This window comes from Dendrobates tinctorius, unplaced genomic scaffold (assembly GCF_039654945.1).
Source record: "Dendrobates tinctorius isolate UK_male_01 unplaced genomic scaffold, ASM3965494v1 ptg000083l, whole genome shotgun sequence".
NCBI classification, from domain to species: Eukaryota; Metazoa; Chordata; class Amphibia; order Anura; family Dendrobatidae; genus Dendrobates; species Dendrobates tinctorius.
In genome coordinates this window covers 31,821,472-31,837,858 of record NW_027361751.1, presented here as the reverse complement: position 1 = coordinate 31,837,858, position 16,387 = coordinate 31,821,472, and the positions used below count along the sequence as shown (strand labels likewise).

Sequence of the window (16,387 nt, the reverse complement as noted above, 5' to 3'; positions counted from 1 at the left end):
GCAACCATGTTTTCGCTGAGTGGCCAGTCCTTTCTGAAATAGTGCATTTCTCGTGCACTAACAAATAAAACAGCAATACTTGGTATATCCAAGCAGCAGCAGTCCAAGAAGAAGTGCAACAACTTTTAGATCACCACATATGTTCCAGTTATAATTTCTATTGATATGGATCAACAGTAACTCCATATTCTCATATGTTTCTTTCATATGTACTGCATGTCCAATTGGTATAGAAGGATAGATATTTCCGTTGTGTAGTAAAACAGCCTTCAGACTTAAAACTGACGAGTCAGTGAACAGTCGCCATTCCTTCGGGTCATGTTCGCATCCAAGAGCACCAAACAACCCCAAGACGTTGCAAAAGGTTAAACTGTCGACATGGTTGAAAAATTGATTAAGGTATTCTTGACAACTGTGAAAAACAGAAACTCTTGTTCCTGGTAATAGATAACGTTCATGTAGCCTTGAGCCCAATAATTCTGCCTGCCTCTCACAATTTCAAATCTCTGACCAAGTCACTCAAAGTCTGGGTCTGCAGCAGTTTCATTTTCCACTGACCTTGGTTCATCTTCGTCGTCCTCCATTGTCCATACTTTGGGCGGCTTTGGAACACGAGGACTTTGATCGTGTGGCACTGGTCTTATGGCTGAAGGAAGATTAGGATATTCTATTGATTTCTTGTTCTTTGCTGAATATCCTGTTACATTTGTAAGGCAGAAGATAATCTGCTACATGATCTCTCTGCTCTCTCCATATCATTGGGACAGAGAACGGCATTGAAGGTCGTCATCCATTCAGCCATGCTCTAAGTATGTCAGTATTGTCTTTTGATTCCTCCTCTGCCCAGGAGATGTGGCATGCTCCGTACACGGTCAGCCGAATGATTCACTGCGCCTGCGCAGAATTCGCATAATAAGTGCTTGCATATGTGTAGATCAGCGATTTATGTTATTTTCAGTGGAAAATTCAGAATATACTGTTTCAGTAAAAGTTCTTATATCAGTTTTTTGAATTATAACAGAATATTATAATGTTTAGTATTATTTCTCAAAAACCTTACGTGATAGTAAAAATCTGAAATCAGCATGAAAAAAATCTATCAGGAACACTCAAAATTGTCTGAGGGACAAAACTTTGGTAACAGTGTTAACAGAAGCTTCCAAACACATGACATCGTCATATGGGCAGTCCAGAATTGTTTAAAGGCACAGTAATCTTAGTGTATGTAAACTTTTGACTTTGCAATAAGTAATAAAAATGCTTTAAAACAGTCCATCTCTTATTATTCTGGCATTTGGCAAATATTAATAATTATGGTAATCCTAATTGACCTAAAACAGGAAAGATTTATTCTGATTTCATGTCAGATATTGAGAAAAACATGCAGATGTGTCTTTTTATATAGTGTATGTAAACTTCTAGATTAAACTGTATATATACTGTAATTTGTGTGTGTACATTATATATGTGTGTCTATATTTTATGTGTGTGTGTATATACAGTTGTGTGAGAAAAAGTGTTTGCCCCCTTTCTGGTTTCCTATGCTTTTGCATGATTTTCACACAAAAGTTTCAAATCACCAAACAAATTTGTTCCAGACTAATAGATCGGAATTACTTTGTTTCTCATTTGTTCCAGAATTTCTTTAGATAGCGTCATGTCTAGCTTTTGAGGATCTTTTGGTCTACTTCACAGGGTCAGGCAGATCTTATTTAAGTGATTTCTTGATTGAGAACAGGTGTGGCAGTAATCAGGCCTGCGTGTGGCTAGGGAATTTCAAATCGGCTTCCCAAAGATGTGATAAACTATTGTTAATTTATATTTTATGGAAGGTGGGATGGGGCAATCACTTTTTTACACAGGGCCCTGTAAGTTTGGATTTCTTTTTCGCTTAATAATAAAGACCTTCACCTTTTATTTGTGTTATCTTTGTCTATTATTTAAATCTGCTTGGTAACCTGAGACCTTTAAGTGTGATAAAAATGTGAAAAAGAACAGGAAATCAGGAAGGGGGCAAACACTTTTTCACACAATTGTATACATGTACATGTATGTATAGTATATGTGTATATGTATTTAATGTTTGTGTGTGTGTGTGTGTGTGTGTGTGTGTGTATATATATATATATATATATATATATATATATATATATATATATATAATATATATAAATACACACAAACACATTATATACAGACATACATTATACATACACACACACACCACATATATATATATATATATATATATATATATATATATATATATATATATATATATATACACACATTATACACACACACCACACGATACACACAAACACATATACAGACATACATTATACATACATATATTATACACACACATGATACACACAACACAAACACATTATATAAAGACACACATATATACACACACATATTCTATAGTCCTTAACTCCCCCGGGGATTGTCATAGTTAATAACTGGAATGACCTTTTACATGTTGAGGGGCTGTAGTATCTGCTCCGGTCTCGGGCAGTCAGTAAACCATTGCCCCTCGTAATGGCAACGGCTCTGGGCCTTACTGCCTAGCCGCCTGACAGTAAGAAGTCTTCGCGGCTTTGATCTTCCGCTTTCCTTCATGTGACCTTTGCTGACAGATAATTTATTTCTTTCTAATCCATTTGAGAATATTAAATCCTTAAGGGCGCCCGTTATTCTTTCTTGTTCAAAGCCATGCTAATTTGCAATGCAATTTTCATTGTAAATATTATACAGCAAAGCCATCTTGTCTTCTTAACATCTAATCCCTTTCAAAGAGGAAATTTCGAGGGTTTTGTGCAGCACTAGAAGAGTTACGATCATCTTAGGTTTTGTTTTTTTTACTTTTATTTTTCGTCCACTTTTGGGAACCTTGTTCTTTCCAGTGTGCGCTACGCTTCAGGGTTGTCAGACTGGGACGCCTCAACGCTGCAGCAATATTTACTTCAGGAACATAAGTGACTCATTTCAAACTTTATTGTAATGTTTTATTGGGTTCTGGAGACATCAGAAGACAAAAAAAAAAGAAAAATTGAGAGCGCTATTTAACTTTAGTATGGCCTTCCATTACAGAGGGTGAAGCCCTGATGTCACCTTTGTCTGTGTGGTGAGGTCCACACATCATCTTTACTTGTCTGACGACCCACTAGAAAAAGTTAGAGATCTGCATACTTGTTATTAAAAATCCTCTCTCTTCTCAAGAAGTTATTCTTTCATGCTCGTGGTCCAGGTTACCGGCCACTTTTGTGGCTGAGCATGCACTGAGCTTACCAGCTTTTTTTTTTTACTAGGGCTGATTTTGTTCTAGCTGGGTCATTGGAGCACAGGAGCCGTCAAACTTTGGCGCATCTGCACCCCACCGAAGCTGCAGAAGCATAGATGCCTCTATTAAGAACATCAGAGCGTTCACAGTTTAGGCCAGGGTGCAGCTATGCTAGTGGTCTGAACTTTCAGTTTTCAGAAGCACACTACCCTCGACAAACGGGTAGCTAAGAGGCAACGGAGTGGTGCGCTCCTGAAGTTCAAACATGAGAACAACCATTTAATTTTTGTTTTCAACACTTTTAAAGAGAAAAAATTCTCAGCTGGAGAACTAACATTTATATCCTTTCCCTCAATGAATATATAAGACTAGATTCCCACCTTAGGGGTTGTCTGGTCTTGAGCTAACAGTCTGCAGTCACTCTATCTGACTTCAGACTTGTGAATCCTCACATCACGCCTACTGTACGCTGTGAGGATTCTCCACTGCAGGCGCGTGAATATAAGTTAGTGATTTGCATACATGCTGTCACAACCAGGGCTGTGGAGTCGGTAAGCCAAGCCTATGACTCCAACTCTGACTCCTCAATTTCCATGACCGACTGCACGACCTCATACCAGGGCTGTGGAGTCGGTAAGCCAAACCTCTGACTCCGACTCCACCAAAATGACTCCAACTCTGACTCCTCGACTCCGACTCCACAGCCCTGGTCACAACCCGACCAGATGGTCACATCTTTACTCAGTGCAAGTGTATTGAGCGAGGCTGGATACAGTCTAGTTGGAATGTGACTGGAAATACTCAAATCGCATACTTTCAGTTACATGACTGCCCGCCCCCTGCACTAAAGAATCCTCCAAGCGCAACGTGAAGATTCTCAAGTCTGCAGTCACACAGAGTGACTGGAGACTCCGTAACTTAAGATCGGACGACCCCTTTTAAGGAATTTTGAGGTTGGAACAAACGTGACTCTTGTGACGTGTTATATTTTCTAGGATGTCATCAGTCCTGTATCTACCCGATAATGTCTACTGTTAGAACATTATTGATTTAGTACAGCCTTTACCTGATGTTATGAGCCGTGCCCTGCAAACTTTGAGTTGGTAGAAAATATATTTTTCACATTTTCGTTACCATGTTCCTCTTTCCAAACTCCAGTTCTCATGGCCACCAACACTTTGTTTTCAGGGTTTCCTTATCATTACACAGGAGATGGAATCATTATTAGGGCATCAGAAACTGTCACAGGCTCACCTGTGCAATAGTAAGGGAATCCTGAAAGCATGATGTGTTGGCGGCCGTGAGGACCGGGTTTGGGTAACACGTGGTATGGATCCTACTGGGTTTTGTTTCGGGTCCGATTTTAGAATATGAGTAAAAGTGCAGCTGAAGACTCCATCATATATTTTCCATGTAGTTACAATGATCTTTTGTTTAAATCACTTTCTGGATTTCTCAAGGATTGTGGCCTTAAGTAAAAATAAACCGCTTATAGAACGAAGCCTTGGTGTATTTCATGGATTAAATTGCAGTTTGTAGTGTGGATCTGTTACTTTACTGACCTTTATTGACTATTCATTAAATAAATATATGTATGATTGAATATATAGTTCTTGGCATGATTTAAATCCAAGACTTATTCTGTGTCTTGCTTTTAGGCCAAGCAATTAGAGCTAGAAGGATGGTGGATCCTGTGCAGAAAGAAGAGTACCTATATGAGACTGGACATATTCCTACAGAGTGGGAAGGTATTTGAGGTTTTTGTTTCAATCTGGTAGATGCACATTATTAGTGAATAGTAATCTATAATTTCCAATGCTTTAGTGACAGCAGCACATTTTGTTTATATAGAGAGTTTACATAAGTCTGTGGGCCGATCAAACGTGTCGTCTTCACTATCTTGGGGCCGACTGATCGCTGCATCCACACTATCCTGGGGCCAACTGATTGCTACATCTACACTAGACAGTGGGCCAACTGATTGCGACATCTACACTAGACTGTGGGCCGACTGATCGCTGCATCCACACTATTCTGGGGCTGACTGATCGCTGCATCCACGCTAGACAGTGGGCCGACTGATCGCTGCATCCACACTATCCTGGGTATGACTGATCGCTGCATCCACACTATCCTGGGTATGACTGATCGCTGCATCCACTCTAGACTGTGGGCCAACTGATTGCTGCATCCACGCTAGACTGTGGGCCAACTGATCGCTGCATCCACGCTAGACTGTGGGCCGACTGATCGCTGCATCCACGCTAGACTGTGGGCCGACTGATCGCTGCATCCACACTATCCTGGGTATGACTGATCGCTGCATCCACGCTAGACTGTGGGCCGACTGATCGCTGCATCCACGCTAGACTGTGGGCCGACTGATCGCTGCATCCACACTATCCTGGGTATGACTGATTGCTGCATCCACGCTAGACTGTGGGCCGACTGATCGCTGCATCCACACTATCCTGGGTATGACTGATCGCTGCATCCACGCTAGACTGTGGGCCAACTGATCGCTGCATCCACGCTAGACTGTGGGCCAACTGATCGCTGCATCCACGCTAGACTGTGGGCCAACTGATCGCTGCATCCACGCTAGACTGTGGGCCAACTGATCGCTGCATCCACGCTAGACTGTGGGCCAACTGATCGCTGCATCCACGCTAGACTGTGGGCCAACTGATCGCTGCATCCACGCTAGACTGTGGGCCAACTGATCGCTGCATCCACGCTAGACTGTGGGCCAACTGATCGCTGCATCCACGCTAGACTGTGGGCCAACTGATCGCTGCATCCACGCTAGACTGTGGGCCAACTGATCGCTGCATCCACGCTAGACTGTGGGCCAACTGATCGCTGCATCCACGCTAGACTGTGGGCCAACTGATCGCTGCATCCACGCTAGACTGTGGGCCAACTGATCGCTGCATCCACGCTAGACTGTGGGCCAACTGATCGCTGCATCCACGCTAGACTGTGGGCCAACTGATCGCTGCATCCACGCTAGACTGTGGGCCAACTGATCGCTGCATCCACGCTAGACTGTGGGCCAACTGATCGCTGCATCCACGCTAGACTGTGGGCCAACTGATCGCTGCATCCACGCTAGACTGTGGGCCAACTGATCGCTGCATCCACGCTAGACTGTGGGCCAACTGATCGCTGCATCCACGCTAGACTGTGGGCCAACTGATCGCTGCATCCACGCTAGACTGTGGGCCAACTGATCGCTGCATCCACGCTAGACTGTGGGCCAACTGATCGCTGCATCCACGCTAGACTGTGGGCCAACTGATCGCTGCATCCACGCTAGACTGTGGGCCAACTGATCGCTGCATCCACGCTAGACTGTGGGCCAACTGATCGCTGCATCCACGCTAGACTGTGGGCCAACTGATCGCTGCATCCACGCTAGACTGTGGGCCAACTGATCGCTGCATCCACGCTAGACTGTGGGCCAACTGATCGCTGCATCCACGCTAGACTGTGGGCCAACTGATCGCTGCATCCACGCTAGACTGTGGGCCAACTGATCGCTGCATCCACGCTAGACTGTGGGCCAACTGATCGCTGCATCCACGCTAGACTGTGGGCCAACTGATCGCTGCATCCACGCTAGACTGTGGGCCAACTGATCGCTGCATCCACGCTAGACTGTGGGCCAACTGATCGCTGCATCCACGCTAGACTGTGGGCCAACTGATCGCTGCATCCACGCTAGACTGTGGGCCAACTGATCGCTGCATCCACGCTAGACTGTGGGCCAACTGATCGCTGCATCCACGCTAGACTGTGGGCCAACTGATCGCTGCATCCACGCTAGACTGTGGGCCAACTGATCGCTGCATCCACGCTAGACTGTGGGCCAACTGATCGCTGCATCCACGCTAGACTGTGGGCCAACTGATCGCTGCATCCACGCTAGACTGTGGGCCAACTGATCGCTGCATCCACGCTAGACTGTGGGCCAACTGATCGCTGCATCCACGCTAGACTGTGGGCCAACTGATCGCTGCATCCACGCTAGACTGTGGGCCAACTGATCGCTGCATCCACGCTAGACTGTGGGCCAACTGATCGCTGCATCCACGCTAGACTGTGGGCCAACTGATCGCTGCATCCACGCTAGACTGTGGGCCAACTGATCGCTGCATCCACGCTAGACTGTGGGCCAACTGATCGCTGCATCCACGCTAGACTGTGGGCCAACTGATTGCTGCATCCACGCTATACTGTAGGTGGACTGATTGCGACATCTACACTAGACTGTGGGCTGTCTGATCGCGGTGTCTACGCTAGGCTGTGGTCTGACTGATTCTGGCATATACACTAGGCCGTGGTCCAACTAATCGCATCCACACTATACTGTGGGCCGTCTGATCGCGGCGTCTACGCTATACTGTGGGCTGACTGACCGCTGTGTCTATGCTAGACTGTTGTCGGACTGATCGCGGCATTTGCGCTAGATTGTGGGCCAACTGATCACGGTGTCTACGCTAGGCTGTGGGCCGACTGATCACGGTGTCTACGCTAGGCTGTGGGCCAATTGATCCCGGAGTCTACGCTAGGCTGTAGGCCAATTGATCCCGGTGTCTACGCTAGACTGTGGGCCAACTGATCCCAGTGTCTACGATAGGCTGTGGGCCAATTGATCCCAGTGTCTACGCTAGGCTGTGGGCCAACCACAAAAGTAACGTTGAATTGCAACCCGCCAATCAAATGACCTAGCAACCATGTAATGCATGGCTAGGCAATGTCTGCCAGAGTAGGATCTTCTCTTTTGTAGCGGCTCTCCATTCTTACTTCGAGGGTTCGTCTTTCGCAGTCGACGCTACTTCTTGATGTCCATATGAACCGAGGTGATCCTTCCTAGACATGTCTTTATGCATCCTTGTTTGAGACTCTTGAATGGAAGGTATAAATAATAGCAGCTCCCCAAAGGCAACTAGCCAGCCTCGATATAATAATTTACAAATAATATCAAATTATAAAGTTTCCCAGGACTGAAAAAAGGTGTCCTCTAATGCCAGCCTCCAGGAGCTAATCCCCATCTTCATCAGTCATTTCCCTCTAGTGCAGTTTCTAGAAGATGCACTCTGCACATTACATGTTCCCAGTCCTCCTGCTGAATGGTCACCTATTGTCTATGCCGATGGAATATTTTATTTACCTCCTCCCTGTGTCAGCGGTGCTCCTGAAAGCCTATCCGTCATTGCCAGGGCCTATAGAGATTTGGAGAGTGCATGCATTTTACTGCCTTCTTGTTCCAGCCTCCCAATTTCCTGTAGCATTTAGTGATTAATGGCAGTTTTAATTTGCATGCTCACTTTTATGCTCATTAAAGTGTATTATGTGCCAGTAGGAGTGTAAAGGTTCAATGGAAATCTCATGCATACTAATCAAAATGCAAATAAGCGCAGATGAAAGAATGCCGGGGTCTCGATAGGTGCGAAAATGTCCAGTTATCTCCTACTCAGAGAGGACTATTTAATTTAGGCAACGCTGCGAGTGCACCCCACGACCATCACCGGCAGAAAAGGCTATAATTAAACTTCTAGAAATGGGAGAGAGGTGACGGTTCACTTCCAAGTCTCTGCTGTGTGCACCGGAGATGTCCATTCCTCCTGAATATGTTATAATACTTGGTATTTATTTATTCCACCATCCGTTCAGCGAAGAAGCGGAGAATATGATTAGGTTTACATAGAAATTCTCGCACTGATTGAACAGTTTGATGCTCTATTATAATTTGTGCAGCATTGTGTCTCTGTTCCTTCATCAGCGCTAACGCATTGTAAAGTATAAAGTCACTTTATGCTAAGCTTTACATTAATTAATATGTTGCGTATTTGCATAAAAAAAACTTTTTTTCCCCCCTTTAATTGTGAAGCATTCATAACAGGAAGCTGCAGTGCTACACAAACCGCAGGGAAATACATGTTTGAGTTTGCAGTTATTTTGCAGTAGCTTTAAAAATAATTATCTTTAAATGTTTCTATGCTAAAGAGATTTCCCATCTTAATAAGTTATCACTAAAGTTTAGCAATAAAGTTCACAGAATTCCCGGGCCATTGGCCACGTTGATAGTGGCTGCAGGACCTCCTACTACCTGTAGCTCTTCTGATTAGTAGCCCCCCCCCCCCAACGTCATGCATTCATCGCGCTTTAAAGGGAAGGTGCCATCCAAAAAAAAAAAAATGTTTTCAGCAATTGAAAAAATGTAAAGAATTAATGTTTACATTTTCTTAAAAAATATTATCATTTGTTTTTAATTTTGTAAAATATGAAAAATAATTTTAAAAAGTTTGGCATTTCCACTTGTTAACACTAGGGGGAGCAGCTACTGAAATTTGGCACAAAAACCTAGTGTACAATTAGCTCACATTACTGCACTGCAGTAGTTATGGGCGGAATCTGCTGACATGGTGTGATGTCACTCCTCTCCTCCCCTTCTGGGTGTTTGCTAAGGGAAAAGAGAGGATGACATTTAGGAACACAGTGAGCAGCCATTTTGATGGGGCCTGCAAAGTTACTGACTGTCTTTGCATGTAAAGTCTGGATCAGAACAGGTGATCAATCAGCAGAAATGCTTCCTGGATTTCTGTGGAGCAGACAAGAAGACGGTCCATCCATGTGTATAAAACACAGCGCTCTATGTACAATCCCTGGCACCGAACAGGGTGCCCCCCATAGACCAGCACACTGCTCTCCTGAAATACTCTGTGCTGCTGTCACCCTGCTCCTTCCACCATATATCAGGCCACTGTCGCCTCGCTTTCACACCTCGCCAGGACAGGATCTGAGGAGAGGAATGGGGTCTTCGGTCACCGAGGATGGCAGGCAGCAAGGATTCTGGGAGCAGGGTGACAGCAGCACAGAGTATTTCTGGAGAGCATTGTGCTGGTCTATGGGGGGGTCACAGAGGGAGATATATGGGAGCGGAGCAGGGTGACAGCACCACAGAAATCCAGGAAACATTTCTGCTGATTAATGGCCTGTTCTGATCCAGACTTTGCATGCAAAGACCCCATTCCCCTCCTCAGATCCTGTCCTGGCGATGTGTGAAAGCGAGGCGAAAGGCGCAGTCCGGGGTGTTGCTGGGAAGCAGGATGGGGGGAAATGTAGCCATATAGTAACGATAAAAATGAGACCCCTCTCTTCAGCTGCCTCACCAGCCCTCCCCTGACTGCACCTATTACCCCTGACCCGTGTGCAGGTGCTCAGCCAGAACCACCCTAGAATGGGTCCCATTTTAGCAGATAATACTGCCATAGTGTTCTCACATAATACCGCCATATACTTCACACATAATACCGCCATATAGATCATACACAATACCACCATGTAGATCACACATAAAACCAGCAGGGTGACAGCAGCACAGAGTTTCAGGAGAGCAGTATCACACAGGATAGGATTAGATACACGGCTCAGCAGTCAGTATCACACAGGATAGGATTAGATACACGGCTCAACAGTCAGTATCACACAGGATAGGATTAGATACACGGCTCAGCAGTCAGTATCACACAGGAGAGGATTAGATACACGGCTCAGCAGTCAGTATCACACAGGAGAGGAATAGATACACGGCTTAGCAGACTATCACACAGGATTAGATACACAGCTCAGCAGTCAGCATCACACAGGATAGGATTAGATACATGGATAAGCACACAGTATCACACAGGAGAGGATTAGATACACTGCTCAGCAGTCAGTATCACACAGGAGAGGATTAGATACACTGCTCAGCAGTCAGTATCACACAGGATAGGATTAGATACACGGATAAGCACACAGTATCACACAGGAGAGGATTAGATACACGGCTCAGCAGTCAGTATCACACAGGAGAGGATTAGATACACAGCTCAGCAGTCAGTATCACACAGGATAGGATTAGATACACGGCTCAGCAGTCAGTATCACACAGGAGAGGATTAGATACATGGCTCAGCAGTCAGTATCACACAGGATAGGATTAGATGTCCAGCAGATGGCCAAGTGTTTTGAAAGAGCAGGGAGCAGCTCCTCCTATGTTTTGCAAGAGCAGGGGCAGCAGCTGGTCGGATGTTTTGGAAAGAGCAGCTCGGTGTCCAGGAGCTCATCCTGTATCCTCTCCTGCAGCTGGTATGTGCAGAGTGAACATCCACAGTGCATCTACAGTACAGCATCCGACGTAACAGTGCTTGCAATAGAGTGTAAATGGAGCTAAAAGGAAAGCACTGGGCTCTAATAAAATGGCGCCTGGCCACACCTACAGCTGTGAATTGTGCTGCCCACAGAGGTGTGCCCAGTTCACGGCTGATGCTGCTGCAATGGTGCAGATAGGGTCGAAAGCCTACTGTTCTCTCTTATGCCCAGGGACTGCTGTAAATGAGCATGGAAAGTGTCGTTCAGCAGCCAGAAAGGTAAGATGGCAGCCCCCAGTGGCTGCATTAATACGGTAAAAAAAACAAAAACATACACACCACTGAGTCAAGCTTAGGGGACAATATCGTTTTATACTATTTTCTTTTTTACATTAAATAATGAAAAAACACGGCACCTTCCCTTTAACATAATGTTACATTAAGCGGGCTCACTATGTAAAGTAGATCCTTCAAGCCCAAGATCACATGGACGTCGGTGCGGCAGCTAGTTCGACAACGCGGACCATGGACAGCTGAGGGACTGCAAAGCCACAGGTGGAATGCTGGAAACTGCAAGCAAGCAGGAAACTTCTCGGAGACTGCAGACAATAGGAAATGTCCAGAATACCGAAGGCAGGTGGGATGCTGGAAACCACAGGCAGTCAAGGATGCCACAGTCAAGCAGGCTGGATGCTGGAAACCATTGGCAAGCGGGAAATGTTCAGGAGACCGCAGACAGGCAGGTGGGAGACATCAGGAAATCACAGGCATGCAGGCGGGATGCTGGAAACCACAGGCAGTCGGGAGACATCAAGGATGCCACAGTCAGTCAAGCAGGCTGGATGATGGAAGCCGTTGGCAAGTGGGAAACGTTCAATAGACCTCAGACAGGCAGGTGGGAGACATCAAGAAATCACAGGCATGCAGGCCGGATACTGGAAACCACTGACAGGCTGTAGACGTCCAGGAAAAAACAGACAAGCAGCCGGGATGATGGAAACCACTGTGAGGCTGGAGACATCAAGGAGACCACAGGCAAGCAGGTAGAATGCAGGAAACCACTGACGAGTGGGAGACCTTCAGGAAGCCACAGGCGGACACATAGCAAAGGTACCATAAATTAAAAATGTTCAGAAAGTCCGGAAAACTGCAAGCAGACTGGAGACCTCCTGGAAGCCGAAGGCGGACATGTAGAAAGGTTACTGAAAGACGCAGACAGACGGGTGAAGTCCTGGAGACCACTGACAGGTAGTGTTCACAGATAAACTAAAAGTCAAACAAGAAAATCTTAATTCTAAGACACAGCTGTGTGTCTTGGGAGGACTTATATTGGCCTTGGAAGTTCAATAAACTTGGGAATGCTGGGCTACCTGCAAAGCCTGATATGTAGCACAAAAAGAGTCTAGTGGACCATGGTAAGAGAAGAAAAGCGCGGATCCGGGACAGGTGCTTAACATCACAGAGTTTACTAACCAGATAAGGCTGATCTAATCCCTGCACACTTGCATATTAATAATGGATCACTGGGTATCTACATAGGCCTTGGGTGCCGAACTTGTAAATGGATGTACGGACGCATTCATATACATGTAGATTTCTGGGTTCACATACTTTTATTATGTATTTTTGCGGAATTTAAGCTAGGACTGAATAGGTGTTTGAACTTTCCTGGTACCTGCCGCCCCCGGCTCATTCTGTCGTTTTCATCTCCTTGTTTTATCGGAGCTATTCCTAGAAGAAGCCTCTGCCTGGTAAAGTGTGTGTCAAGTGAAGCGGGAAGGAATTAGAGAAGCGTTAATCTGCTTGGAATTTCATAACCTCCATTACCACGCCGAGAATGGAGACAATTTATCTTATTTAATTCGTATTCAAGCGTCCAGAGAATAAAAAAAGATAAGTTAATGAGTCTGGGGTTTTATTTAAGCCAGTAGCCTGCCATGTAGCGGAGAGGTCGCCACATCTTTATTTTAGCAAGCGGTAATGAAAGACTACTGTGCACATGATCATTTTTACTATTGTGTATGTAAATTATTCATGTCATTACCTTCTTCTACATTTAGTATTGTATAGCCTGTGTTTGCCATACTGGGCACTAAAGATAAGAAAAAAGGCACCATTATAGAAATGTATGTCATATAAAGTTATCATTCTCCTCTGCCAAGTAAAATGGACATTCCTCTTCACCGTCCCAGATATAGCAGGTCATTCCCAAATTTTTGGAGCAGTCACGGGTATGTCATATAGTTGAACATAATGGTGGAGCAGGGAGCCGACAGGTCCCTGCTCCACCATTCCGTCCATGTGGATACTGAAATACCTTTAGGTCACTTGACCGGGCAGCAGAGAGCAGCTAAGTTGCTGAGGAGCAGTCATGCAGACAAGTGAAATTCTTGCATGAGGTTTACTGCGAGGAATATGAAGGCATCTTACTGTGTTGGGGCTGTGGGGCATCATACTGTGTTGGGGGGCTGTAGGGACACTAAACTGTAGGTGGGGTTGTGGAGGCATCACACTATTAGTAACAGTCACTGTGGGTATCAAACTGTGTAAGGTTGCTCAGATCAGTATACAGTATGTGGTGTGCATTGTGGGGGGTCCGTGAAAGCAGTTGGCTACTGTGCGTCTTATTGCGCCGCAGTTTGTGTCCCTTTTTTAGAACTTTCAAATTTGGGAGACATAAAATTAGGTAAGTAAGTATACAGAAATATACTAAATTATATTTAATACTCCAAGGTATGTGTGTGCAGATCTCAGGATTAGATAATGGCTAGTTTATGGCCCTGTCCAAATCCCAGTACAATATAATTGAGTTAGAGAAGGAGGGTAGGGGTAATGCAGGCTGTAGATCAGGGCATAGCTATAGAGGATGCAAGTGTGGCAGACAAATGGGCCATAGTATATGAGGAGGTCCTTAGGCCGCTCTGCAACAGAAGACTGCAGGGTCATAAACGGCATATGGTATCGTGTGCAGGCTACCGGAAACAGTTTTACATTGTGGCCCAGAGGCTTCAAGCTACGCACTGTGTATATAGGATCTGCTGAACTGTAAAAATTATGTGGGTTGGTCACATGGTTGTAGGAATACAGAAGAAATGGAAGAGAGGATAGCGCCTCATGTAATACATTCCCAGGTTCATGAAACAAGTGAGGAGGGGGCTCCAAGGCCGGGAGATGCCCATGTAACCCAATTACTTAGTTGTCGCGGTAAATTGTCCTGGTGTCAGTAGTCCTTAGAGGAACTGCCAGTGGAGGAGGTAAGTAGCAGTAGAAACATCTCTCCAACGCTCCCGCCTCTTGATGCAGAAAGCATCAGGCAAGATGCCCGGTTTGAAACCTGAGAAGTTTTTTCATAAAAGCTTTTACAATTGTGTTAGGTGCCTGAAAAATTTGCCAACCCTCAATAGGAGTACTAATATTGCAGTCCTAACAGGGGGTTAGAATTAGTGTTTTCTCCTATGGCAGCACTTGCAGGCGAGTTTCATCTGTATCATACAGAGATCAGCTGTTGTATGGAGCGGGCTCAGTTCCTGAGCTTGCTACATACATGTTCTGTGCACATGTGATGTAAACAGATGTCACACTGATGAGGAGAGCCTTAAGCTCAAATACTTAATTAACCTCAAGTGTATTATTTCACCTTACATGATCTTTTTCAGATCAAAGTGTGACACTAAAGATGGCTGCCATTTCCTGCTTGCCTCATGCCATGTGCTATTGGAGCTGGAATTTCCAGTTCGGCCAAACCACCATGTGCTCCATGGATCCACCCACGACGATGCCCACTGTGATGACCTCATGGATCCGCCCGGACTAGCTCACTGCCCAACCCACTAACCAATGAAATACATCTGAACACTCCCATTTTAGAGTTAACCGAGCCCCCTTATAAGAGACGTATAAACCTATGTTGAATCAATAAACTCTCTCTCACTCTTACTCTCTTGGAGCTATGGCACAGATTGATCAAAGAGAGATTACATCTGACTGTGTGTAGTGTGATTCTTTTAGTGGCCACTGATCAATACCCATTGGGCCAGGGGCAGGCAACTATTGAACATTATTTATTGTTCAACCTAACAACATGTCACTAAGGTGATGGGATGAGGCACACTATAGAAAAAGAAAAAGCCCTAATGTGTAGTAATCTCTGTGCTTCTGACCATACTCTGAACGCTCCATCTCCAATTTTTCACATTTTTCTGAGCTCCACTCCAGATTGTGCGAGTGCTACCGATCAGTGGCTCCTAACATTACCGGCCAGTAGTCGGTTAATTATTCCTACAGTGCCAGGTTGTAATATCTCAAGGTACATTTCACATCAGACCCTTCATTCCCTGCCAGAAAAATTAGGGTTAAATGACGTTAAAAATATATTACGCAAATGAATACAACCTTGACCTTTTTTGAGATACTTAACCATTTCTGTTAAGCTGCATTTACCAAACGCAGATGAGAAGGATGTGATTCTGCCATTAATCAGGTTGACAAACTACTCGATTCATTTAGACTCATAAGCAGTGGCCTTTCTAATGCCAATTTATGGCACAGTTGCTCTTTGTTGGAAAGGTTATGCTATCGAGAACATAGTCTGAACTTTCCTCGTACCTTACACTGCGAGGAGTCTACTCCAGCGCTGCTTCATATTAACCAGAGAGTTAATTTTATTGTCTGACATTTTGCTGCTTTCGAGACTCCAGCCAAAGTCGTGTAAATGATCAATTATTTCCTCTGTCGTGGTGAAGAAAAATGTGGATTGTGGACTTTGCACAGCTCTGTGTTCGTTCATTGTCCTCTGCTTTCTGACAGTTGGAGATCTAACCATAATCTACAAAAACAATATACATGATGAATAATAAAATATCTCAAATATAATGCTCTACCTGTGAATCTAGTACTACTCTGATGGAGACACGGCCAGTACACTTGGTGCGAAAAGATTTGCATGTCCCATTCCTTCGGC

General features: G+C 44.9%; 1 protein-coding gene across 3 annotated transcripts in view; it reads left to right on the top strand.

The window, feature by feature from the left end:
• The window catches only part of NDUFAF2 (NADH:ubiquinone oxidoreductase complex assembly factor 2), a 121,251-nt gene that overhangs the window by 75,809 nt on the left and 29,055 nt on the right, over window positions 1-16,387 (top strand). For 2 of the 3 annotated variants that reach the window (XM_073584275.1, XM_073584276.1), the window contains exon 2: window positions 4,945-5,034. The exons of the other annotated variant lie outside the window; for it this stretch is intronic. In XM_073584275.1, coding sequence (XP_073440376.1) covers window positions 4,945-5,034 — 90 coding nt within the window. The remainder of the gene's footprint in view (window positions 1-4,944; window positions 5,035-16,387) is intronic. 3 annotated transcript variants of the gene reach the window in all.